We start from the raw sequence: 25,176 nt of genomic DNA on the forward strand, positions 1-25,176 counted from the left end.
AATATAATAGTTTGCATATATTTTATTGGTAGTAAGTGGTAAAATAGACTAGTATCTACGTGTATGTTATGCATTAATAGCATATCTACATTTTTCTTAACTGAAAAATATTTCTAGACTATGCACCTCATCAGTGAGATTTTCAAACTGTTGTAGTTCTCTGAAAATTTTTCCAATATACTTATTGAAAAATATCTGTATATAAGTGGACCTGCACAGTTCAAACTCATGTTACTCAAGAGTCAATCGTATATGGAGAATCCTAGAATCCAATAGAGCAGAATTACTCTGCAAATAAATCATTCCTTGTCTAGAACTCCTTGCGCATGTCCTGTGTTAAGAGGCAATTTCCTCACATTAAATACAATAACAGATATCTAGGCATAAGGACAGGGTGGTTGACCATGGTTCTACAGATATTTCCCACTGAACAATGTACTGCTGCCTGAGGGAAGTGTAATTATTGTGAATAATTATTAATTAAAAAATGAAAAATAATTACTCCATACGTAGCACAGGAAAGAATATTATAGAAAATAAAAAGAACTAAAAGATGCAGTAATTAATTGTACAATTCAGTTTTGTTTATTTTTAATGTTTTTCCTGATGACAAAAATAATATTATCCACTGTAGAAAATTTGAAGAATATTAAAAGGTACATGAAAGGAAAGTCATCTATACACTCTACTATTACCCAAAGATAACTGCTAGGAGCTAGTTTATTCCTATGCAGTTGATTAATAATGCAGATATCGTTTACTTTTGTAATAACAAAATACAAATATTTTACATATTTGTGATTCTACAGTTTTGCTTCTTTAGACACATCTTTAGTGTGTTTCCTCCTAAGAGTGTACAATCTAGTGGCGAGACAATACATTTGCTCATAAAAATAATAGGCTGGGCACGGTGGCTGAGGCCGAGGCGGGCAGATCATGAGGTCAGGAGTTCGAGACCAGCCTGATCAACATGGTGAAACCCCGTCCCTACTAAAAATACCAAAATTAGCCAGGAGTGGTGGCGCGTGCCTGTAGTCCCAGCTATTCAGGTGGTTGAGACAGAAGAATCGCTTGAACCCAGGAGGCGAAGGTTGCAGTGAGCCGGGATCACGCCACTGCACTCCAGCCTGGGTGACAGAGCGAGACTCTGCCTCAAAATAATAATAATAATAACAATAATGATAAGGAGGTGCATGTTAGGGACCTAGTGACTCAAACAGAGAGCATGTGTAGCTGAATTCAGATGGAGGAGAGATGGGTTTTTGCATTTTTACATAGTTAAAGGTAACTGAAGCGCCAATTCAAATAGGATCTTGAAGTAAGGGCAAGTTCCAGTGAAAATGGCACTGAGAGGGAAGGAACAGAACTGTTTTAGGATCTAAGGGAGGTGCTAATGTAGCAAACTCAAAACCACATGGAGTGAATGTTTGCAGATCTCATTCAGGCCCTAGAGTTCAGCAAGTGAAGTGGTCAATCCCAGTGTCCCCAGACCTGAAAATGTTTGTTCTGAGTACACAGGTTCTTGAAAAGATAAAAAGCTGACCTTCAGCATCAAACTACTCTCTGCTGGAAAGCTTCCTGAGGCTACACAGTGCCCTGTGTTTGTACTGCTGACACGAGTCACATGCAAACACAGTAGTTTATGAAGTGTATTGTCCAGTGTTGTCAAAGAGCTTACAGCTCAGGTGCTGTCATCCAGGTGTCAGCCCAGTGCCCGTAAGACTCAGTGCATGGATAATAACCAGCAGCCAGGGCTAGACTGCTCCAGGAGGCAAAAAGGATCATCCACCTTTTGTGTTCTTTCTCTTTTCCAGCATCAAGGCCACCACCCCCGACATAGTCATGGTCTGAAATCATGGGAGCAAACAAGCGTGGGTGAGCCCATTCCAAGCTGCTGACACATACGGTCTGTTTGGGAGAAAGCAATGAGGCAGCTGAGTGAATACTGAGATGACCGTCTCACTTCAGCACAGAAATGCTCTGAGGCCAGGGAGGGTGGGGGAGTGCATGGCTGGGCTGGGGACACCTTCCAAATATGCATGACAGGACAGAGCAGTGCATGGCATTGGAATACCCTCAGTTCCTCCCCCTGTCATTTGATCTGTTTCTCATCCATCTTTCTTCACTTGCTTCTAGGAGTGCCCTTTCTTCTTTTCCTTCTTCTCCTTACCTCTCATACCCATAGAGTATGTGTTGAATGAGAGAGGAGCAGGGACCAATTATGATTTAACACTCACAGGTAAAGTGTGATTGGAAGGCATGGGTAAGAGACAGTGATGAAGGCAGGAGCATCACTCAGGCCACCAGTGGACAGGCCACCCCAGGCCTGTGTGGGCAGAAAGAGGACATGGAGGGGCATCATCTGTCACTGCTGCCTCCTGGCAGGCCCTGTCTAGAGGCTGAGCCCTGATCTGCATGCCTCAGAGCACAGCCATCTTACCACAATAAGAGGAGTTGGCAACACCCTTAGCCAAAGGTAACAGAGAAGCTGAGTGCCTGCTCCATCTGTGTTCCCTGACACTTGGACGTAGCACCACTGGGGAGTTAGAGGCTCAGGGCTAGAACATTCTGGGCATCCCTGCTTGTGAATCCAAAAATTTTCAGAGGCATCTCAGGGTGATTTTTTGCTTCACTTGGTTCATGATTTCCCTCCCCCTCCCCTTGACCTTGTAGATGCTAGAACCATAAAATCTCAGACTTGGAAAGAACCTTAAATGACATCAGCTGAATGCTCTTTGTTCTACCTCTCTAATTTGTCATTGTTTGCCTTCGGCTTGAACACTCATGACAGGGAGCTCACTGTTTCTAAAGGCAGCTCATTCCACTGATAGTCAACTCAAATGAATAGAATGTTCTCTCATACGGTGAATTTTAAATATTACACTCTGTATCTTCCACCCATTAATCTTAGCGCTGCCCTTTGAAGACATACAAAATAAACTCACATGTTTTTTTCCCCGTGTAGCTACCAGATCCTCCTAAGTTTTCTCTTCTCAGGGAAAGCACCTGGAATCCTCCAGCCACTTCTCTAAGCAGAATTTCCAGACCTATCACCAGCCATGTGCCCTGCATCTGGGTCTTTGCCAGGTCTTTCAGGTTCCTTGTACTGTGCCCCATCTGAACCATCCAGCACTCTCTGGAAATGGTGGCTGTCTGCTTCTTCAGGGGCCCCATGTCACAGATAGAGCCTGGGAGCTCACTGGCTGGTGGGACAGCTTCAGCTCGCTATTAATGCATGTGGCGCCTCTGTCCATCTGAATGTTAACTTTTTTTCTTTTTTTAGAATTTCCATAAAATACACATAACATAAAATTTAGCATTTTAACCATTTGTAAGTGTACAGTTCAGTGGCATTAAGTACATTCACATTGTTATGCAATCATGGCCACCATTTACCTTCAGAACTTTTTTCATTTTGGACAACTGAAATTCCACACCCATTAAACAATTGATTTCCCCTTCTCTTTTCTCCCAGTCCCTGGCAACCACCATTTCACTTTCTGTTTCTATGAATTTGACTACTCTAGGTACCTCATACAAGTGGAATCGTACAATATTCGTCTTTTTGTGAATGACTTATTTCACTTAGCATAATGTCCTCAAGGTTCATCCAGTATAGAGCAGGTGTCAGAGTTTCTTTCCTTCTTAAGACTGAATACTGTAGAACTGTATGGATGTACCAGAATTTTTATCCGTTTATCTGTGGATGGACACTTGGGTTGCTTCCACCTTTTACTTATGGTGAATCATGCTGCTGTGAACATGGGTATACACATAGCTGTTCAAGTCCCTGCTTCCAATTATTTTGGTGACATACCCAGAGGTGGAATTGCAAATGCTAACCTTTTGTGCTTGTTGCTGATTGACAGGATTTTCCCAACCCTGTATTTGTGAATTCCACTTTTTGATCCCACGTTCCTATAGAACCACTGTCTCTACAAATTGTTCCCATCATCTCAACCTGTTGAGCTCATGAAGCCCATTGATGCTCAAGTATCATACAGCACAGTAGTGATCATTTACATCATTATCTCTACATCCGATTAACTTGCAAGACTGTGCCAAGCTCAAAGTTTGTTTCTCAGAAAGCATGGTCACCAGCCCACAAATTATGTCGGTTAGAGGGAACACTGATGCAGGAAGCAGAAAGGAGCCATGGCCTCTTCCCCCACTCTCTTTACTCCCCTACTCCTACTCCCCTTGGTCCCCTATTTTGTATCTCTGCACTATTCTCTGAGTTTTCTTCCATATTCCCATTCTCTTCTAAAACATGCTTGGAGATAGCGTGTGGCATGCTAGGTGGGGATGAGTTAGCAGAAATGTCAGCCTGTATGGTACCTTTAATCCATGTTGGGAGGTCCAGAGAGAAGTAGCTAGTCAGCAGTGAGGTACAGACAAATCATGTGGGCTAAAGATTTCAAACTTTAGAAGAAAAAAATCTAACATTTCTGAGATTGCTAACTTCTTTGAAGACATGAGCATCTGTCTAGGGCAGTGGCCCAGGACGAGGAAGGAAGGCAGCCAACCTGTATTATCGGGATTCCCATCAACTCAGAGAGCCAGAACCACAGAAGTCTTTGCATTTCTCAGCCCCACATCCAGGCTCCACTCAATCTATCTCGCCCTACAGGATCGGATCTATGCCCCCATCAGACCACTTCCATGATATTTCCAGTTTCTACTTGTAGTCTGAGGATAACATGATTTAAAAATATTTGGTATCTTGGCCTAGTTGTGATGTAGAACTGGGGCAGAGTCTCAGCCAGATAAGTGAACTATGGAGAAAATGGCAAATTTCTCTGAAGAAAACTTCTAATAATAATTGTTAAAATTCAATGTAGTCAAGATGCATGTTGTTCCAGTTATCTATTATTGTATAACAAGCTAGCCCAAAACTCAATGGCTTAAGACAGCCATCTGATGATATCTCAGGATTCAGGCAGAGCTCAGCTGGGAGTTCTGTTCCTGGGTAGATAGACAGAGGTAAGATACCCGGTGGTATTCAGCAGGTGGATGCCCTGGTTTGAGAGTTGAAGACGGCTGCACTCATCTATCTGGTATCTTGGTGGGAATGATAAGGAAGCTGGGCTCCACTAGGCTGTCAGTTGAAACACCTACATGTGGCCTTTCCAGCACGGCAGCCTCGTGTTAATCAGACATCTTATGTGATGGCTTAAGGCTCCAAGAGAGGAGTGTTCCAGTGAACAAAGTTGGAGGCTGCTGGCCTTTTATCATCTAGCCTTGGACATTGCCTAGTATCATCTCTGATATGCTCTGTTGGTTGAAGTAGTCACAAGTTTCAAGGATAGGGGACACAAACCCTACCTTTTGGTGAGGGACTGTCAAAGAATTTGCAACCATATTTCAAAGCTGCCATACACATGTATGTATATTTGAGTGTGATGATATAACCACACCTACACCTGCAGTTCATCACAAGTACCCCACACAATCTGGCATTCAAAGGGTTGTATGGCTTGGGAAGAGGAACTCACATCCTGTGGGGGCATCAGAGGTTTCATGAGTGAGCCAGGTCCTGAAGGATATAAACTATGTTACAGATGAAGATGGAGGAGGAACTGTCCAAGCAGCAGGAATCAGGTGAGCAGAGACATAGGATGAAAAATGATCATGAGAGGCGGGAGAATTCTGAGGGTCTGCTACGGCCGGGGGTAGCCTCAGGAATGAAGAGGTCTCTGAACAGGGCAAATAGGCAAAGATGGAGAATAGGATAGGGCAAGCAAGGGTTACAGAGCAGGACAGGGAAGGGCATTGTAGGATGGAGACTTGAGGGAGAAGGAGGAATCCAAGTCCTAAAAGAGTAGGGCCCTTGCTGATGGGGGAGGGTTCCCAGAGGCTGAAGGACTGTGAGTGGTGAGTGCTTCCTTTCACCTTGAAAATAAGGAGGTGCATTTTTCCTTGGGGGTAAGAGCAAAGGGAAGAAATGGATTAGTGATGAGTAAATTCTGAAGTACAGAGAAGTAAAGTGGAGGGCTGGCTTCAATCTTTTGAGTAATGTAGGAGGTAAGGCTACTGACTAAAAGTGAAAAATCACGGATACATATGTTAGACATGTGCATGAGTTTCTACAAAAATACAAAATATGACTTGTTTAGAGAACTTCAGTAAAGTAGACAAAAGTTCAGGTAGGTGTTGGAATGATTAATTGTACAATTCAGTTTGTTTTAAATGTTTTTCCTGATTACAAAAATAATACATATCCACTGTAGAAAATTTGAAAAATATTAAAAGGTACAAGAAAGGAAAGTCATCTGTATACTCCACTATTACCCAAAGACAACTGCCAGGAATTAGGTTTTTAACTAGGAATTAGTTGATTAATAATGCAGATGTCGTTTTATTTTGTAACAAAGTACAAATATTTTACATGTCTGAGACTCTACACAGTTTTGCTTCAATAGTCTTTAAACACATCTTTAATGTGTTTAATGTCTATATGGTATCCGTGCTGCAGAGATGCCATAACTTATTTAACCATTCTCTATTTTGGAATATTTAGATTGTTCTGAGTCTTCATTATTTCATCTCTACAGTGTTTGTGTGTGTGTGTCTCACATGTGTATGCACTATGTTATACAACTACATGCATGTATATATAGATATCGTCTATGAACAGTCTTTGTAAGTAAGTGCCTCTCTGATTTTTTCTTAGGACATATCACTGAATCAGAACAAATAAACCCTTTCAAGGTTCTTGAGACGTATTGCTAAACTGCCTTTCCAGAAAGGGTGTACCAATTTTATTTTCATCCACAATCAGGCAGCTCGCCGGCCCTTGTCCACATTTTTGTCACTTTAAAAAGAAGTGACACTTGGGAAAGCTCAGTTTCTTCTGGTAGTTGACACATTCGGGATGTTTTTTCACCATAAAACCTAAGGTCACGTTTTAGAAAATTCGAACTCAGAAATAGGACTTCTCTGAGACTCTCCTTTTCCCTCAAGTCCTCTTTGTGAGGGGGATGGGTGGGAGAGAGGAGACTGATTCAAGGTGCCTTCCAACTCCGAGGTTCTGGTATTTTCACCATCATTACTGGCACCAGATTGCTCAATCCTTAGGCCAATAAGACAAAGAAGGAAAGTATTTCAGCGCTTGCTGTTTTGTAATAGTGGCTTCGATTAGGAGAAAATAAGTGGGAAACAGGAGTAGCTCGGACAGGGGGCTTGGACGGGCAGCGCATTGCCCAAAAGCGGCCCCCACTACACGCGCGCGATCACACACACACACACACACACACACACACACACACACACACACTGTCCGCTCGAGTTTGGCTCCTGGACCCAAGGAGGGAGGGAGCGGGAGGAGGTGGTGGCGGTAGGGTCGGGGTCTGGGCGCCACCGAGCGCCCGCCCCACCTCTGGAAACCGCGCAGTGGGCGGTGCGTCCCGGGCCCCGGCGGCCCAGCCCTGGCGCTCTGGCCAAGTTTGCGCGCGGTCTCCGCTGACTCTCGGGTTACCTGAGCCGGCAACCACGTCACCGCCACATCATCTGGGCTTTTTATATTGCAAGGAAACAGGAAAAGAAGGAAGAAAAACATCTCCCGAGAAAGCCAATCGCAGTGAGACGGCGCTGCCCGGAGGAGCCGGGCCGGCAGGCGCGCGGGGGAGCGGGCGGCGGGCGGGAGCCAGGCCCGGGCGGGGCGGGGGCGGGGGCGGCGGGGCCGGAGGGGGCGGTGGGCCGCGCTCCGGCCGGTCTGCGGCGTTGGCCTTGGCTTTGGCGGCGGCGGCGGCGGCGGTGGAGAAGATGCTGCAGTCCCTGGCGGGCAGCTCGTGCGTGCGCCTGGTGGAGCGGCACCGCTCGGCCTGGTGCTTCGGCTTCCTGGTGCTCGGCTACCTGCTGTACCTGGTCTTCGGCGCCGTGGTCTTCTCCTCGGTGGAGCTGCCGTACGAGGACCTGCTGCGCCAGGAGCTGCGCAAGCTGAAACGGCGCTTCTTGGAGGAGCACGAGTGCCTGTCGGAGCAGCAGCTCGAGCAGTTCCTGGGCCGGGTGCTGGAGGCCAGCAACTACGGCGTGTCGGTGCTCAGCAATGCCTCGGGCAACTGGAACTGGGACTTCACCTCCGCGCTCTTCTTCGCCAGCACCGTGCTCTCCACCACAGGTAGGGTATCCTGCGCGCCCCCTGGCCACCTCGCCCACACCCCACACACCCCGGCCCCGGCGTCCCGGGCCCCTCTGACCCTCCCATCCCACCCCCCACCTTTCGCCGTCCCGGCGCCTCCAACCCGCCTCTCCTCACTGTGCTCCCGACCCTCCGACCTTCCCCTTTCATCTCGGCGTCCCCGGCCCCTGCCGCGGTGACTCGGGGAGGGCTAGCCCTGCGGAGCCGGAAGCCAGAGAGGTGGCTCCAGACGTGGCTTGGTTGTTGCAGTACGTAACTCTGGGGAAGTGGTCCCTAACTCCGGCCTGGGTGGCTGCAGGTGCTTCCTCCGCTTGAGTTCTTTTTTTCGCAGTCCCCTAAGCCAAACTGTCGGGTTGGAATGTGTGGCAGCACCTGGCCGCCGGGCAGCAAGGCAGCGGGATGATGGAAACTCACCACCTTCCTCCTGACCCCATCCCAGAGGCCGAGTGTGCAGTCTAGTAATAATACCTTATAAAGGGTCACCTTCCTGAGTCTGCGGTCCTTTTGGACGGTGCACAGATATTCCAGCTCTTTTGCACCTTGGAGGCAGTTTTGGGGGTAGCCGAGTGACATCACTCTGCTCTTCCCAGGTGACCTCTGGGCCGACAGGCCGATCCGGTTTCTTTTCAGAGTAGGAGGAAGGGTGAGGGAGGGTAAAGGAACCATAGGATTGCCTAAGATCTGACTAAATGGGAGCACCCTGATTCAGCAGTTCCTTTAACTTGAGGTGTGCGAGGCTCCTCATAAACTTTAAAGCGCCACGTCCCCGCACGACTCACCCGCGGGGCGCTCGGCCGTGGAGGAGCGTCCTCTGGAGAAGGATGAGGCCGGGCGCATGCCCCAGGGCTCGGTCACTGTGCCAGATTAGATGAATGAAGGCCGAATTTTCCCAGCCGGACCTCGTAAGGCACATACCCTGAGTGGAGATATCAGCTGGTATTTGGACAGTGGGAGGAATCTCAAAGAGCGTTCAGCACAGCCCCTTCTTTTGATCTATGAGATCCAATCTTTGAAACAATCCATCTCGTCATGCACAAGGTCACACGCTTCCTACTTACCAGTGTTGTCCTGGAACCTGGGCCTTGTGATTTCTTTGCCAGGAACACTTTGTAACCCCCCACCCTCAACCTTTACAGGTGAATTAGGTCCCTTTGTGTGACTCCCAACTCTTCCTTCCTCCCCACCCCCTCTCCACCATCCAAATTATTGTGTATAATTCCCTTTGGGCTATATCTTGTTGATTGTCTCGGTAATGACTTGGTAATGAGTAATAATACACTATTCACGTAGATCACATGAAACAATTATTCAGAGGTCTGGGGTGAGTTAGTAAACTGATGTAAATCTACCCTGAAATAAACAGAAGTGGAATTCTAGCTTGTATTGTGAGATCTGAAAAAACTGTTAAATGTAGCGCTCCACAAGACAGACCTGTTATCTCACTTTCCAAAGAGTGTCTTTTCCCTTGCCAATACAATTTAATTTTTCTTTCCGTAACTCTGCCTCCATTGTCTTTACCTAGCTCTCTGTTCCTCAGATCATTTAGAAGTCACCATGCCTTTCCTTGGGAGTATATTTGTGCTATATTGAGAGTCATTCATTCTTCCCAGAAGTAAGTGTTTCCATGGGGCTACAGAGTTTACAACTGGGTCACAATGTTGGGTAAACATTTCAAAGGATGATTATAGTGTGTGGTGTTTTCTTATTAATGATGTTGTGAGGATAGAGCAAGAATAAGAACAGTTTCGAGGAAAAAGCTTTGCTTTGTTAGTCTAGGTGGGATTTTTCATGACTCATGTATAGTCTTAACATCGTTTTGCCTAACTAAATATTAAAAATTGTTTATAATCTTGAATAGATGAGATATTCTACCCAGGAGAGAATCAGAAAAAGTTGTAGTTTCTGTTTAAGAAAGGAGTGGGGTGGGAATAGACGTCTTATTATTGGTGTTCAGATTGCTCTGTAGTTCCTAAGAAAGTCTGTATTCATGCAAAACAAGTGCTCATTTAGGAAATCAGTGCAAGGGGCATTTAAGGATAAACTAAATGAAAAAGGTGCCTCTTGGTTTGTAAAGTTAGTAGATCAATGAATTCTTGCTATATGAATACAACTATTCTAAATGAAAAATACTGTTCTGTTGGCTTTGTACTGTCCCATTATCTGACACATTTGATATTTTTTAAGGTTTCAAAATTATAATTACCCATTATTTGATTCATTTGGTGTTTTTTAAAGTCTTCAAATTATCATAGGTGCCCTGGCCATGAATCTTATAATGGGTGAGAAATCTTTTCTTCCCTACAAGGGGAAATAAAGAGATGTTAAATTGTTTGCTGGAAACAAACAGTATTTTAAATTGCTTGCTGGAAACAGACAATTTTTTAGAGTAAAGCTGGTGTACTTCATTACTAGGAAAATATTTTCTGGAAAAGCACCAATGAAATAAAATGAATTGCAATCCCTTTTATTTTTCTGGGTGGATATTAGACATGTTGTTCTTTTTTTTCTTTTCTTTTCTTAACACTTCTAGTTCTTTTGATGGCAACTCACTGAAATAATTGTTACCCAATTGATCAGTACAGTCAATCTTTGACTTATCCAGAATGCTAACAATGAGCATTATGAAGATGCTGTTATTGGTAGTCATCATTGTAACACAGGCCTATGAGTGCATTTATGTCAGAATCTTCTCACCCCAGAATGTACTGACTTCCATTTCTGGAAGGAACTGAGTAAAGTCTTCATGGTCTATTTGGAAGAAGGCTTAGGTTGGTAATTCAGCAATATTCTTCTCATTCAGGGCTTTGCCAAAGACTCTGAATTATTTCTAGCAAACAATTTAACATCTCTTTATTTCCCTTTGTAGGGAAGAAAAGATTTCTCACTCATCGTAAAGTTCATGGCCGGGGAACTTACAATAAAATACAAATTAACAAGATGAAAGCACACACATTTAGTTAATGTAAGTTTTAGATGACATAGACGCCTTTAGAAATGAAGACCCAAAGAAACAGGGAAGCTTATGTATTTTTAGGGACAGTTGTGTAGATGAATGATTGGAGAACAAAAGGATATGATGTGGCTGAGCACGGTGGCTCACACAGGTACTCCCAGCATTTTGAGAGGCCAAGGCAGGAGGATTGCTCAAGCTCAGGAGTTCAAGACTGCAGTGAGCTGTAATTGCACCATTGCATTCTAGCCTGGGCAACAAGAGTGAGACCCTGTCTCTACTACAAGTTAAAAAAATTAGCCCAGAATGATGGCGTGTGCCCGTAGTCCCAGCTACTTAGAAGGCTGAGGCAGAAGGATTGCTTGAGCCCTGGAGTTTGAGGCTGCAGTGAGCTGTGATTGAGCCACTGTGCTCCAGCCTGGGCAACAGAACAAGAGTCTGTCTTGGAGAAAAAAAAAAAAAAAAAAAAAGAAGATATGATCTAAAAAGCTAATAAACTGGAGGAATTTAGTAAGGCTTATTTGTTCAGATCTTTCTTGGCATCTCTGTGTTTTCAAGGATAGGGTATTCCTTTTCTCAAGGTATAGACCCTTGTAATGAGGGTCTTCTTCAAAGGAAGGGCAGAGCTTTAAGGGAGAAGGTTGAGAGGAAGGCAAGAATGACCTTCCTGCTTCTGCTGTTTTCTCAAATGCTGAGGTGCCCTGTTTGGGGGTCACATGCCCTGAACTCCATCACCCTTCATTCTAAAAGATACAGCAACATCTGCATAGGAATCACATGAGAACGAGGGAAAGAGTACTTTTCCAAAAGAAGAGTTGTATACAAAAAAAAAAAAGGAGGTATTATAGACCGCAGAATTTCCCACAGAGCTTTTATACTGTGGGTTTTCTTTTTTCTTTTTTCAAGGATTGAGAAAATATTGTCCAGGTGGTATCTGGGGAGTAAGAAATAATTATTAAACTTTGGTAACCGTCTAAAGCGTTGGACAGTGTCATTCATCTTTAAGAACAACTTGTGATGTTGATTTACTAAAGTTTACTTCTTTATTCATTTCCCAAAGCAAGGCCATGTTGTGACAACTGTTTGGTAAAAATACAGTTTTTGGCTGGGTGCCGTGGCTCACACCTGTAATCCCAGCACTTTCGGAGGCTGAGGCGGGCAGATCATGAGGTCAAGAGATGGAGACCATCCTGGCCGACATGGTCTCTATTAAAATTACAAAAATTAGCTGGGCGTGGTGGTACATGGCAGTAGTCCCAGCTACTCAGGAGGCTGAAGGAGGATAATGGCTTGAACCCGGGAGGCAGAGGTTGCAGTGAGCCGACATCGCACCACTGTACTCCAGCTTGACAATAGAGCAAGACTTCATCTTAAAAAAAAAAAAAAAGAAATACAATTTTTGTATTCATGCAGTATACAAACTTTTAGTACCTTTTGCTGCTTTGTAAATGTGGGATCCACATGACAGCTCAGTTCCTGTTCCTTTTTACTTTTGGAGATAGAGTCTTGCTCTCTCACTCAGTCTGGAGTGCAGTGGCACCATCATGGGTCACTTCAACCTGTAACTCCCAGGCTCAGTTGATCCTCCCACTTCAGCCTCCTGAGGAGCTGGGACTACAGGCGCACACCACCCCACCTGGCCAATTTTTTTATTTTTCTTTAGAGAGGGTGGTCTTGCTTTGTTGCCTGGGTTGGTCTCAAACTTGTTGCCTTAAGCCATCTCCCACCTCAGCCTCTCAAAGTGTGGGATTACAGGCGTGAGCCACCATGCCTGGCCCCTGTTCCTGTCATTGGTAGCCCTGGTGCCTTTAGTCAGGACACTGCTTTATTCCTATTTATGAAGAGATGCATTGAAAACTGTATTGAAAGTGTTCAGTAAGTGAACTTAATTGGGCTTGGTGTACAGTGGTTTTTGATTAAGGCAGGTAGGGAGCTACTACAACATAGGTAGCTTTCAAATAAAGAAGATGGGAAGAGGCAATGGGGGATGCTTTACTGATCCTTAGTTTTCAAATTATTTTCAGTAGTACAAATGTGTTACCATCAACAAATATTTGTTGAGTTTTTAGAATAGAATGAAGTGGGCCAGACATGGTGGCTTATGCCTGTAATCCCAGCACTTTGGGAAGCCGAGGCAGGTGGATCATGAGGTCAGGAGTTCACAACCAGTCTGGCCAACATGATGAAACCCCATCTGTACTAAAAATACCAACATTAGCTGGGTGGTGTTGCATGCCTTAACCCCAGCTACTCGGGAGGCTGAGGCAGGAGAATTGCTTGAACCCAGGAAGCGGAGGTTGCAGTGAGCCAAGATCACACCACTGCACACCAACCTGGGCAACAGAGCGAGACTCCATTTTGGTGGGGTGGGGGAGGAGAAAGAATAGAACGAAGTGGGTAAACTAGGGCCCCCGGACCTAATCTAGCCCACCACATGTTTTTGTGCTGTCCGAGCAAGTTGCTTTATATTTTCAAATGATTGGGTCCAAAAAAAAAGAAAAATAATATTTTCTGACACAGTCAAGTTTTATGAAAATCAAATTTCATTGTCCATAAACAGTTTTATTGGTGTGCAGCCACACCTGTTTGTTTCTGTATCATTTATGACTGCTTTCCGGCTGAAGTGGCAGAGTTGAACAGTTGAACAGAAACCATGTGGCCACAAAACCTAAAACATTTACTGTCTGACAAAAAAAGTTTGCTGACATGGGCTTCAGAATGATACTTGAAAGGTATGCTAAGAGTATGCTGAGTATTTCACTTCCTTTTGGGAAACTTTGTATAAGAAAGTTCCGTTTCTCAGACTTCTTTATGCTGTTGTTTTAAGTGGTATGCAACACTGAATAAATTATGTATCACCACCAGCCACTTTCAAAACAAATGTTTATTTCAGATGTCACTTATTTGTGGTCCAATTTATGTCACTGCTTTTTTTTCCTTTAATGATAACAAGCTACACTTCACATTGTGATTATCTTATCTAAAATGTGCAATAAATACTATATTATCTCTACTATAGAATTTACATAAAATTAAACAAGCAAACTCTGTATCCGCCAGAAGAGAGATCCAAAATCCCATATTCTGATGTTTGTGCTCTATATTCACAGATCTTGATTTTGAGCCTTTACATTTAATTCTAGAAATTTAATTATCTGGTTTTCTAGCCTGTAATATAATAGGTTACAGAGGGAAAAGCACAGCTATGGGAAAGTATACATGGCAGGTTATAAAAAGATGGTTTAAAAATTACAAACTAAAATTTTATTTTAAAATAACATATTTATTGAACCCTTTATATGTGCCAGGCAATTGTTGATACATATTCTTTTCCATGCATTGCAGTAAACTGATGAGATGTAGGTATCATTGCCTTACTTTACAGAGGATGAAACGGAAATTTAGGTTGAACAACTTCTCTACCTAGGTCCCAAAGCTGGAAGTGACTTGGTCTTGATTTGAACGCAGGTATATCTAAGAACCTGAGCTTTGATAAAACATCTGGGCATAGGAGCTTGTTATGGGCCGGATCATCTCCCTCAAGTTCTTATGTCGAAGTTCTAACCTCAATATTTCAAAATGTGACTGTATTTATAGGCAATGTCTTTAAGGGGGTGATTAAGTTCAAATGAGGCCACAGTGAGAAGGTGGCCATCTGCAAGCCAAGACAGAGGCCTCTAAAGAAATGAAGCCTATAGACACATTGATCTTGAACTTGAAGCCTCTGGAACTTTGAGAAAATAAATTTCTGTTGTTTAAGCCACCCGCTTGTGGTATTTTGTTAAGGCAGCCCTAGCAAACTAATATAGAGGTACATAATAGGTTTTATTTAGTTGCACAAAAACCATGCAAATAGTGGAGGACAAGAGACGAATCTTTAAGTCTTTAGTCTTGCAACAAACAATTTTATATACCCGAATGGGGCATCATGGTTTTAGGGCACAATATAATAATTGACGTCCTTGAATCATCAAGAAAAATATCTCAGCATGTTTCTACCTAAGAAGGCAGGGAAGTATATAATAAATTCTAGAAACATTTCCACCCAATAATGGTCAAAGAGAATGGATACTTAGTGTTTAAATCTGTGAACTCATACCTGTCTATAAAACATATCATCAGTTTTTAGTATTTTGAAGGTTTGGGTTTTTTTTTAAATTACAAATTTGTTGTTATCTATGCCTATTTTATAGCCCCTGGAAGATACTGCTACTATTATCATTAACTTGGAAGAAATGATCTTTTATGACATAACTGTAAGACCTATCAAGGAGAGAATCTTTGATTGAACCAGTAACCTAATGGGAACTCCGGTGCTTTCAGAACAAGTTGTTTTATGGCATTGCTCATTGGACTGTTGCTGTGTGTGAGTGTCATTTTATAGCCCCTGAAAGATACTGCTACTATTATCAATAACTTGGAAGAAATGATATCTTTGCTTTTATGACATAACTATAAGTCCTATCAAAAACAGAATCTTTGATTGAACCAGTACCCTAATGGGAACTCTGATGCTTTCAGAACAAGTTGTTTTATGACATTACTCATTGGACCGTTGCTGTGTGTGAGTGTCTGTTGTCTTTGAAGCCTGTGAATTGCCAACCCTCAATTGTTTTGACCCATAAAAATGGCAATTCCACATGGTTCAGCTTACTACAAGGTTGGTTTCAGGGACAGAAATCTCATCTGCCTCATACACTCTGACATACTCAGAGTTGCACTGTGCTGGGTTTTATTCTCCAAAGACATTTTCCAATTGTATTATTGACAAATCTGTGAAATACTAAGGTGCTGAAGTTCTCCACTGACTGTGTCATGCCCAGGTGGCTTATTCATGGCAGGAGATAAAGGTTGTCCCTTTATTGGAAAGCAGGCAATTTTGGGGTGTTTTATTGTCTCCCATGATCCTTCTATCTCCTAGACTCAGTTTGTACTCCGACTTTGTTTCTTCTGCATAGATCCCTTATTTTTTGTCCGATCCTCAAAGTTCATGGTCCACTCTCTGTCAGCAGCATACTGCAAGGTGATTACCCTGATCTGAGGCTGAATGGAGGAAGAGAGAGAATGAGGAGTTGGAGGTGTAGTTTGTGCACCTGAAAGGACTGTGGGATTATCTCCCTGAACTTGAATCAGACCAGAAGGGCTTATCTGTGACTTTCTACTGGTGTCATGCTTGCCTTCTTCAATTTATGAAAGAGTTGATTGTTATGTTGATGAGATTAATTGGCTTAGGTTATACATTGACAGTGTTTTTAATTTCCTACCATCTGCTTGATCCCAAATCAGAGTCTAACTTTTTGCATTGGCTCCTCTGACTGGGATTGACATACTTTGTGAAATAAAAGCCTTCCTGCTGCTGCCTCTGAGACTCAGGTGTTAGTACCCATGGAAGGGCTTTTAGACAGAAAGCTCCCAGGGGACTCAGAGAGAGTTGGTGAAGTCATGGCTGGTGCATTCAGAGGACAGAAAGTCAGGCACAGAGTGTTAAATACAGCATGTTCTCACTCATGTGGAAGCTAAAAAAAAGTTAATCTCAAACAGTTTTTCTAATGTACTAACTTCTGGGATTATCTTTTCAAAAAGAAACAATGGAAGATAACAAAAACAAATGGAAATGGTTAGCAAGAAAAAAAAAAGGTTGGCTTTATAGAAGTAAAAAATAAACCGAGCATACTAGCATCTGAGAAGGGTACAGAGAGAGGGAATGGGGAGAGATTTGTTACAGGATACAAAACTACAGCTAGATAGGCAGAATAATTTCTGGTTGTCTATACCACTGTAGAATGACTATAGTTAACAGTAATATATGGTTTCAAGTCGCTAAAAGGAAGATATTAAATGTTCCCAACACAAAGAAATGATAAACATTTGAGATGATGGATATGGTAATTACTGTGATCTGATCATTGTATATTATATGTATTGAGGTATCACTGTGTAAATTATTATGTGTCAGTTTTAAAAAGAAGAAAGAAACCTTTTGTTTTTTGTTATTGAGATGGAGTCTCACTCTGTCACCCAGGCTGGAGTGCACTGGCGTAATCTCAGCTCATTGCAACCTCCACCTCCCGGGTTCGAGCGATTCTCCTGCCTCAGCCTCCTGAGTAGCTGGGACCACAGGTGCATGCCTCCAAGCCCGGCTAACTTTTGTATTTTTAGTAGGGACAGGGTTTTGCCATGTTGGCCACACTGGTCTTGAACTCCTGACCTCAAGTGATCCACCTCAGCCTCCCAAAGTGCTGGGATTACAGGTGTGAGCCACCGCCCCTGCCAAAACAGTTTTCTTTCAAAAACAGAAAGGAAACCTAAAACTATTCAAATAACAAATGTAACAAAAGCAGGTAGAATGTTTCTAAGGGATTTAGAGAGAGTAAAACATGTTAGTTTTCATATCTCTGAGTATGATCAATAGAGTTGGAGTTGGAGGGTCCAGTTGTTATGGTCATCCCTTGTTATGTGGGGGTTTCTGCGACCTGAGTTAAGCTATTTACTCAAGTTGATGCCCCAGTCCGCTATTCACTCTGCTTCACTGAAGCGTCTTGGGGCTTATTCAGTTACCGGTTTCATCATTTCATCATTTCATCTGAATAGAGTCTGAAGAGTCTTTAGTGGAAGTATGCACTGAGAAGGGAGGTGGCAGAAGTGCCCTATCCCAGCAAAGTGTGCTCCCCAGGGCGTGCTGAGCCAGGCACACACAGGACTTGGGGCTACTGAGAAGCAGGTTCTTTTCAGGTTCTGTTGTCCCAGACCCCTTCCCGCTGTTTCTCCACAGCACTTAGCTTTCTACCTGCTGGTTCCCATAACATCTGTCTTCACCTGGCCTCACCTGGCACCTAGTTACCATAGCACCTGTCTTGGCCTCACTTGGCATCCCTAGCAGTCAACAGGTGCTCAGAAGGAGCATCTTAAGGCACATTTCTTCATACGTCTGAATCTGTGTCCTTTTTTGAAAAATGAAGAAAGTTTTCAAGATGTTACTTCTATTCAAGAGACCTTAGATATAACTTTATTCTTAGATGAGGAAACAGACCTGCATTGCCAAATGGGTTCTGAAGCTATCCATATAAAAGCAGTGATATCTGAGGGGCCTCATGTGTACTCAGTGCACCACAAAAGGCCCTAAGTGATCTAAAGAGAAGAGAGGCATTCATTCTTCAGTGAGTGTTTGTGGAGCACTTGGGTTGACCAGGTACTACTACAGGCACTTAGGGATATGGCATGGAACAAAAAGAAAAATCACTTTTGCCCTCCTGGATGTGTCAGTCTGGGTCGGGGTGGGAGATACAATTGTAGGGGCCAAAAGTTTTCCTTCACCCTCTGAAGGTTCACTGAAAATCAACTGATAAAAGGCAGATTAATAGGAGAAAAGGCATATACAGTTGCTTGATCATAGTTTATGTGACATGGGAGCCTTCAGAATGAAGACCTAAAAATACAGGGGAAACCATTCACTTTTATGCTTAAGTTCAACAAAGGATAAACAAGTGTGTAAAAAATGTGATTGGACCAAAAGGGAATGATCTCATTCTTACAAGACTGAGTGGGGAAGCCCAGCAAGGCCTATCTAGAATCTTCTCGGTCTCTCTGAGCATGTGTTCCTTCCTTCTGGGTGTGGGGCAGCACCCTCTCTGGAATGAGGATTCTTATGACCTATAGTCAAACAAGGTAGGTCATATAATTTCATTGGCCAGTTTTACATAGAAAGGTGGAGGAAAAGTTAGAGAGGAGTATTTTTTGGTTTTATGGCTGGCTTTGGGGAAAATGGTTCTGGTTTCTAGGATCCACCCTGGGGAAGAGGTATTCCAGATTTTATGGCTAGCCTCGGGGAAGGATGAGGGGTGAGAGAGAGGAGGGCAGGAGAAGATCAGAGAAAAACTTTTGCTTCTGGGACCTTCATTTTGGGTTATCATTTTCTGAGCTCCAGCATGAACAAGGAGATAACTAAGGGAAATGCACAGGATGTTAGGTGGTGATAGGTGCTCGGGAGCAACACAGCAGAGCAAAGGAGATGGGGAGTGTGTGATTAGTCTATGGTGAAGGGGGCGGAGTCCAGGATTGCAGTCTTCCATAAAGTTGTCCGTGAAGGCCTTACCAAGAAGATGGCACTCACATAAAGAGTTAGAGGAGGCGGGGAGTGCATTATGCAGTTTTCTGGGAAGCTGTGTTCCAGAACAAAGGCTCCTGTTGGAGGTGCAGCTGGAAAGTGACTGTGGCTGGAGCTGAGTGAGAGGGGAGTGATGAGGTCAGGAAGAAGGGGAGGGGGCAGATGTTGTAGGATGTCCCAGGCCACTACAAAGCATCTGGCTTTTATCTGAGCTAGGGGAAAAGCACCGGGAGATTTTGAGCAAAGGGTTGACACAATCTGACTGACTCTTCCAGTGTGTTCACTCTGGATGGTGTAGGAGGGCAAGACTGAGGCTGAGACCTAAAAGGAGGCTCTTCCGATGACCCAGGGGGTCATTGGACCACCGATGCCTGTTGGTGGCTGAGAAAAGTGGTAATGAGAAGTGGTCAGATTCTGGATTCATATTGTTGGCCAAACCGTCTGGCTTTGCTGATAGATTGGATGTGAGGGGTAAAAAAAGAAGAGTGAAGAATAACCCCAGGGTTTCTGGCCTGAGCCTCTGGCAATGTGGTTCTTCTTTATAGACCAAAGGAAGGCCATGGAAGGAGAAGGTGCTGGATAAAGAATTTGGAGCAGGGTCCGGAACCTGCTGAACTTGAGATCCCTTTTGGGTGTCCAGGAGGATCTATGTACACGAGGCACACAGTAAACCCTAATGGGGCATGATGAGGGCCACATTTGGAGTGTAGGTGACAGTGCCTTCTATTGGTACAGCATACCATGGTGTCATGCTGGATCACACACATCGATTAACTCACTGCAGAGGCTGAAGAAGGCTTTTGGGGGTGATATCTGATTTTGACCTTGAAGGAGAAATAGAATATCAGTAAGTAGAAAAGAAAGAAGAAGTCATTCAGATTGAGAATGTGAATTCCCCGGGCTGATCTGCCATTTAATGATTACATTTAACAACAGTATTAAATACTTCCAGGCTAAGAAAGAGTACCTAAACTGTAATATTGTTTTCCAATTTAATATTACAAAAGGTTGTTTGGGAAACTGAAAAAAAAAAGCCCCAAAAAGAAGTATGTGCTTCATATTTTCTTAAAATTAGCAGTATGATATTTAGTATTTGATATAATAGTTTAATAAAAATTATATTTTATATAATTCAAAGAATAAATAAATATCACTTTTAAGGAGTAGCTAATATTAAATAAAGGCTCCAAAAAATGAATCTAGGTGGTTTCTGTTTTTAGGAAGTAAGTAAGTAAAACATGATTTTTTTTTTTTCCGCAAACAATCTAAACATTTTAGGAGTATGTCAGGTTCAAATAAACACATTGATGATTTTTATAGTTTGTAATGATGGGAAGATTTTCGTGTGACTCTCAGAAAAACACCTGAGTGATTTACATTTTTATTGCATTGTTGCTTTACTCTTTGAAATGATCCCATGAGTATAATAGGGCTGGCTCCTCGCTCATTATTGGTCATCTAAACATCTTTTTTTCCCTCAAATACTGTATTTTTTATGAAGTCACAGCTTGTAAATAACAAGAAGAAAAATAAGGTGTTTTAAACTAGAATTGAAAGGTTGAAACATGGTAGTAACTAACATTCTTCAAATGTTTGAACACGGGTTACCAAGGCACTGAATTATTTAAAGACCATGGTTAGATGGATTAAGTTAATTAAAGAACCTGGAGAGCCTGTTCCGCAGCTGCCTACGTGTCAGACTGACTCAGAAATTCTGACTCAGAAATTCTGAGTAGCAAAGCGCCCACGTTGCTACCTACCTGCCACCCAGTGCTCTGACACGAGCCATCTCAGAAAAACAGTCTGTCGCCCACGGGCCAGTTCCAGCAGATGAACCTCGCAGTGGGAGGGTGGGCGGGTGCGGATGAGCTGAGCCATTTCGCACCCCCAGACAGCAGGGAAGAGCGCTGTTGTGTGGATCCACAATCTGTCATCCACTGCTACTCCCATCTCACCCTCCCCTCCACCGCAGAGCAGCTGATGTTTGAAAATCCAACCAACCCAGATGGAAGAAAGAAAAAAACCTAAAATTCTAAGAAAGTTGGGGAGCACAAAAAAGCAAATTTCTGTTAGTAGTTGATGGGACATGACCTAAAGCAATATTTGCTGTTTCGGCAACTCTGGTGGAACACCTGTTATTTGTCATCTTAATGAGGCTAAAAAGACATGTTTGGCACCTGAACTTGCCTGTCTAGATTTTCTCTTTCGCTTCACTCAGAACTACGTTTTGTGCATTGACTTGTGTTAGTCATCTATACTTGGATGTCTGGGCTACGTTGCATTGACCCAGTGACGGTGGAGTGTGTGTGTCCTTCGAATTTGTTCTGTCTGTCTTCAGTGTCCCAGTCTCTACACATTTCACAGGAGCATTTCCTCATAACCATCACTGGCTTGGGGAATGGAGCTGGCAAATCAAATTGTCATCAGTGATATCAGACTGAATTAATACTATTGAAAAGTCCAACCCTCGAAGATGAAACAGTAGGTATTGGAGAATCCAAAAGAGGGAAGGGTGGAAGGAGGGCCAGGGTCGAGAAACTACCCATCAGGTACTATGTTCACTATTTGAGTGGTGAGTTCATGAGAAGCCCAGACCTCACCATAACGCAACATACCCAAGTAACACACCTGCACACGTACCCCCGAACCTAAAGTACAAAAGAATTTTAAAAATTTAAAAAGTTGGCTAGATATGGTGGTTCATGCCTGTAATCCCAGCATTTTGGGAGGTCAAGGTGGGCAGATCACTTGAGCTCAGGAGTTAGAGACCAGTCTAGCCAACAGGGTGAAACCCCCATCTCTACTAAAATTCAAAAATTAGCTAGGCATGATGGTGGGTGCCTGTAATCCCAGCTACTCGGGAGGCTGAGGCAGAGAATCGCTTGAATTTGGGAGGCAGAGTTTGCAATGAGCTGAGATTGCACCATTGCACTTCAGCCTGGGCAACAGAGCAAGACTCTGTCTCAAAAAATAATAATAATAATAAATTTTAAAAGCCCAAACTAATGTAGTGAAAAGTGAGAATCATGAATTATTTTTAGGGAAAATGTTTATGTTCAGAGATACTAAATGACCTTACATAGACTGAAGTGAATGTGTGGATTGAAAGTGTGAAAGCATTGAACTGGGGATTGGTGGCCTGGGTTCTCTTCAGACAAAAATTCATTGTGAATTTCTGCAGATTTCAGTTGCTTCATCTATACAATGAAAAGGCTAAGTAAGACCCCCCTTCTAGCTCTAACGTTTTGTGATCCTAGGTCTTTGGAGTATTTACTGAGTACATCCCAACATGTGGGGATGCATTAAAAAAATACTGTAAAGGGATAATCACTGAAATAAAAAAGCCCACAGCCAGCTGGGGAGACTCGACTGAAATGTGAAAGTCTCAGAAAGCTGCATAGGGTGTAGAGACCTAACTGTTGAATTGTATGGGACCCCTGGTAACATCTGTGGGACTTTTACATGGAGATGGCTGACGTGGTCAGGGAAGCTTTATGGAGGAGGTACATTGAGATAAACAGGCAGCATGGGTAAGCTTAGGTAGAGTGGTACCAGGGAAGAGGGCTGTTAAGGAAAGGGACATATGCTCAACACACGCATCCAGAAGTGGAACACAGCCTCGCCTTAGAGACACCGTGAGGGTGCCAGCCTCTCAGAGCTGAAGCTCCCTGCTGGCACACAGCAGCGGGTGACAGGCACTGAAGGTGGAGGTGAGACGTGGGAAGCAGATCTGGCACTTGAGTCGGTAGAAAATGGGGAGCCACTGTAGGCTCCTGGTCCTGCACCATGATAAATAGCCTGTCCTGCAGCCTGGCTTAAAACAGGGAAAGCTGGAGTTAGGCAAGAGTGCCGAGCTTTCTCAATCATTCAAACACAAGCACGGAAGAAGAGATAGCACTGACCAGAGGATCACCAGGGTGTGTTGCTCCGTAGTCGCAGGGATGAAGGAAAGCCATGGGCAGAGCTTGTCATGGACAGCTCCTAGATGGACAGAAATGGAAACTCATTGGTCCTGGGGCATGGCGGGAAGAGGGAGATGGGCCCTGGATGGCCGCACCAAGAATTTCACAACCCAAACCTGACTAGAAAGCCTGGGTGAGTAGCAAAGTTGTTGCTGTATGTAGGAGTGTAAGTTTTTTCTGGGTGTGTATGTGGCAGGGGATATAGAAGGGAACAACCCCAGTTCTGTGTCTTTTCACCTCCCGACACCTTTGTGGGCCGGCCCGACCCCAGACATTGGGTGTTCTTCTGAGAGGTGGGCAATGGGAGCTGGTTCTACCATCTGAATTCTTATGGATTCAGCCATAAAACGATGAGTAAGCTCTCAAGGGTAGAGTACCTGTAGGATGCTGCTTGTAATTACCGTGTCAGTTAGTTACAAATGGGTACTTCTAAATAGTTTTAAAAGCATTTGAGTAGTCGCTCCAATCGTGTTTATACAGTTAATTGGCTTTAAATAAATTATTTTGTTCAGAGCAAAACCCCAACTTCAGTTCAGTTCCTAAGTCACTGAGTTGTAACTTAACTAAACTTTAGTTTACTCTCATCTTTAAAAGAAATAGGCATTCTTTGCATTTTGTACAATTCTTTGCATTTTGCACAATTCTTTGCATTTTGCACAATTCTTTGCATTTTGCACAATTCTTTGCATTTTGCAATTGTTCAAGGTAACTTCTTAGTACATTGGCCTCAGATTAAGGATGTCTGACTTCTCTTTAATCTCTTAATGTTTTCGTTTTTGCTCTAGGGCACCTAATATTACAAGTCCATTCTTGACAAGGAAGTTGGGATGACGGAACTACTGTAAGAAAACTCAGAAATGCTCAGCAATGCAGACCTTTGATTCCGTTTTCTTCCTCATCAGATAGGATTTTTTTTTGACTACACACATAATCACACTTGCAAAGTCTTCTTCTCCTTCTTGTTACTTTATTTAGAAGCTGTGGACTCCAGAAGTAGGTCCCATATTGAACCTACCTGTGTGCAGGTGATTCTTTCAGCCAAAGCACTTCCACACTCACGCCCAAGTCTGGAGATACACAAGTCTGTGGAAACGTTTGAAAAGCAAAGCCAGGTTGATGAGACTTTCAATCTCTTAATAACCTGTCATCTAACCTCTGAGGGTCCATTCTGATAAATGTCAGTGTCAGAAATGCTCCCTCTCCAGGTCACGTTGTTCAGGTGCACTCTCAGAGCAGTGAGAGCACTGTAGAAACTTGATACATAGCTCATTTGCAGCAAAAGAGAGAGGTAGATATTAGCAGTTCCAAAAGAGCTACTTAAAACAATTATAGTAGGTTGAATATGAGCCCTATAATAATGTCACCCTTACTTCTGTTCTTACATGTTCTGACAAGGAAAAGACCATGCCTCACCTCTGGCTCTCAAAATTGTGCATCATCCATGGTCTATTTTATTTATACCTGTGGGTAATTGGTAACTCAAATAGGTGTGATAGTGACCAATTATTATTGTGTTTCCCTTTGCCACCGGGTGCAGGGTTCTGACAACATCAGGATATGCCCATGAAAGGTTGTCACTCACTGAACCCCTAATTCCTGTTTAACTTTTGGGGAAGAATGAGAATCACTGCCGTGAGACACAGAGTTTAATTAGGCCTGCTTCTTTATGTTTCTCTTTCATGATAGGATTTTAAGCTCAACGGTTATCAGCTCAAAAGCAAAAAATGTTCATTCTCGTTTGTGCCCTGGTATCTTGAAGAATGTGCAGTAGGTGAGCTCGCCGTTAATCTAACTGAATTTCTCCCTGCTTGTAGACATGATGGTTTTGAAAGCAGCCTTCTAAGAGTGCACTAAAGTTACCCTCACTCATCTCTACTCTGCAAGTCTAAAAAGGTGGCGTGTGTCAGGGTACACAGTAAGACAATTCATTTATTTTCAAGCGTTTCCATTCTCCACTCATTTGCTCATCTGTGCAGTGAGGCTGAGCTAGAATTTAGCTATGTGTTCCTAAAGAAATGTG

General features: G+C 43.3%; 1 protein-coding gene across 1 annotated transcript in view; it reads left to right on the plus strand.

Moving 5' to 3' along the window:
- Positions 1-7,079: 7,079 nt before the first annotated feature.
- KCNK1 (potassium two pore domain channel subfamily K member 1) overlaps positions 7,080-25,176 on the plus strand; it is a 54,090-nt gene continuing 35,993 nt past the window's right edge. The window contains exon 1 of the mRNA XM_010383567.2: positions 7,080-8,119. Within this exon, the coding sequence (XP_010381869.1) occupies positions 7,765-8,119 (355 nt within the window). The 5' untranslated portion in view covers positions 7,080-7,764. The remainder of the gene's footprint in view (positions 8,120-25,176) is intronic.

The sequence above is a fragment of the Rhinopithecus roxellana genome, chromosome 8 (genome assembly GCF_007565055.1).
Source record: "Rhinopithecus roxellana isolate Shanxi Qingling chromosome 8, ASM756505v1, whole genome shotgun sequence".
In the NCBI taxonomy this organism is placed as follows: Eukaryota; Metazoa; Chordata; class Mammalia; order Primates; family Cercopithecidae; genus Rhinopithecus; species Rhinopithecus roxellana.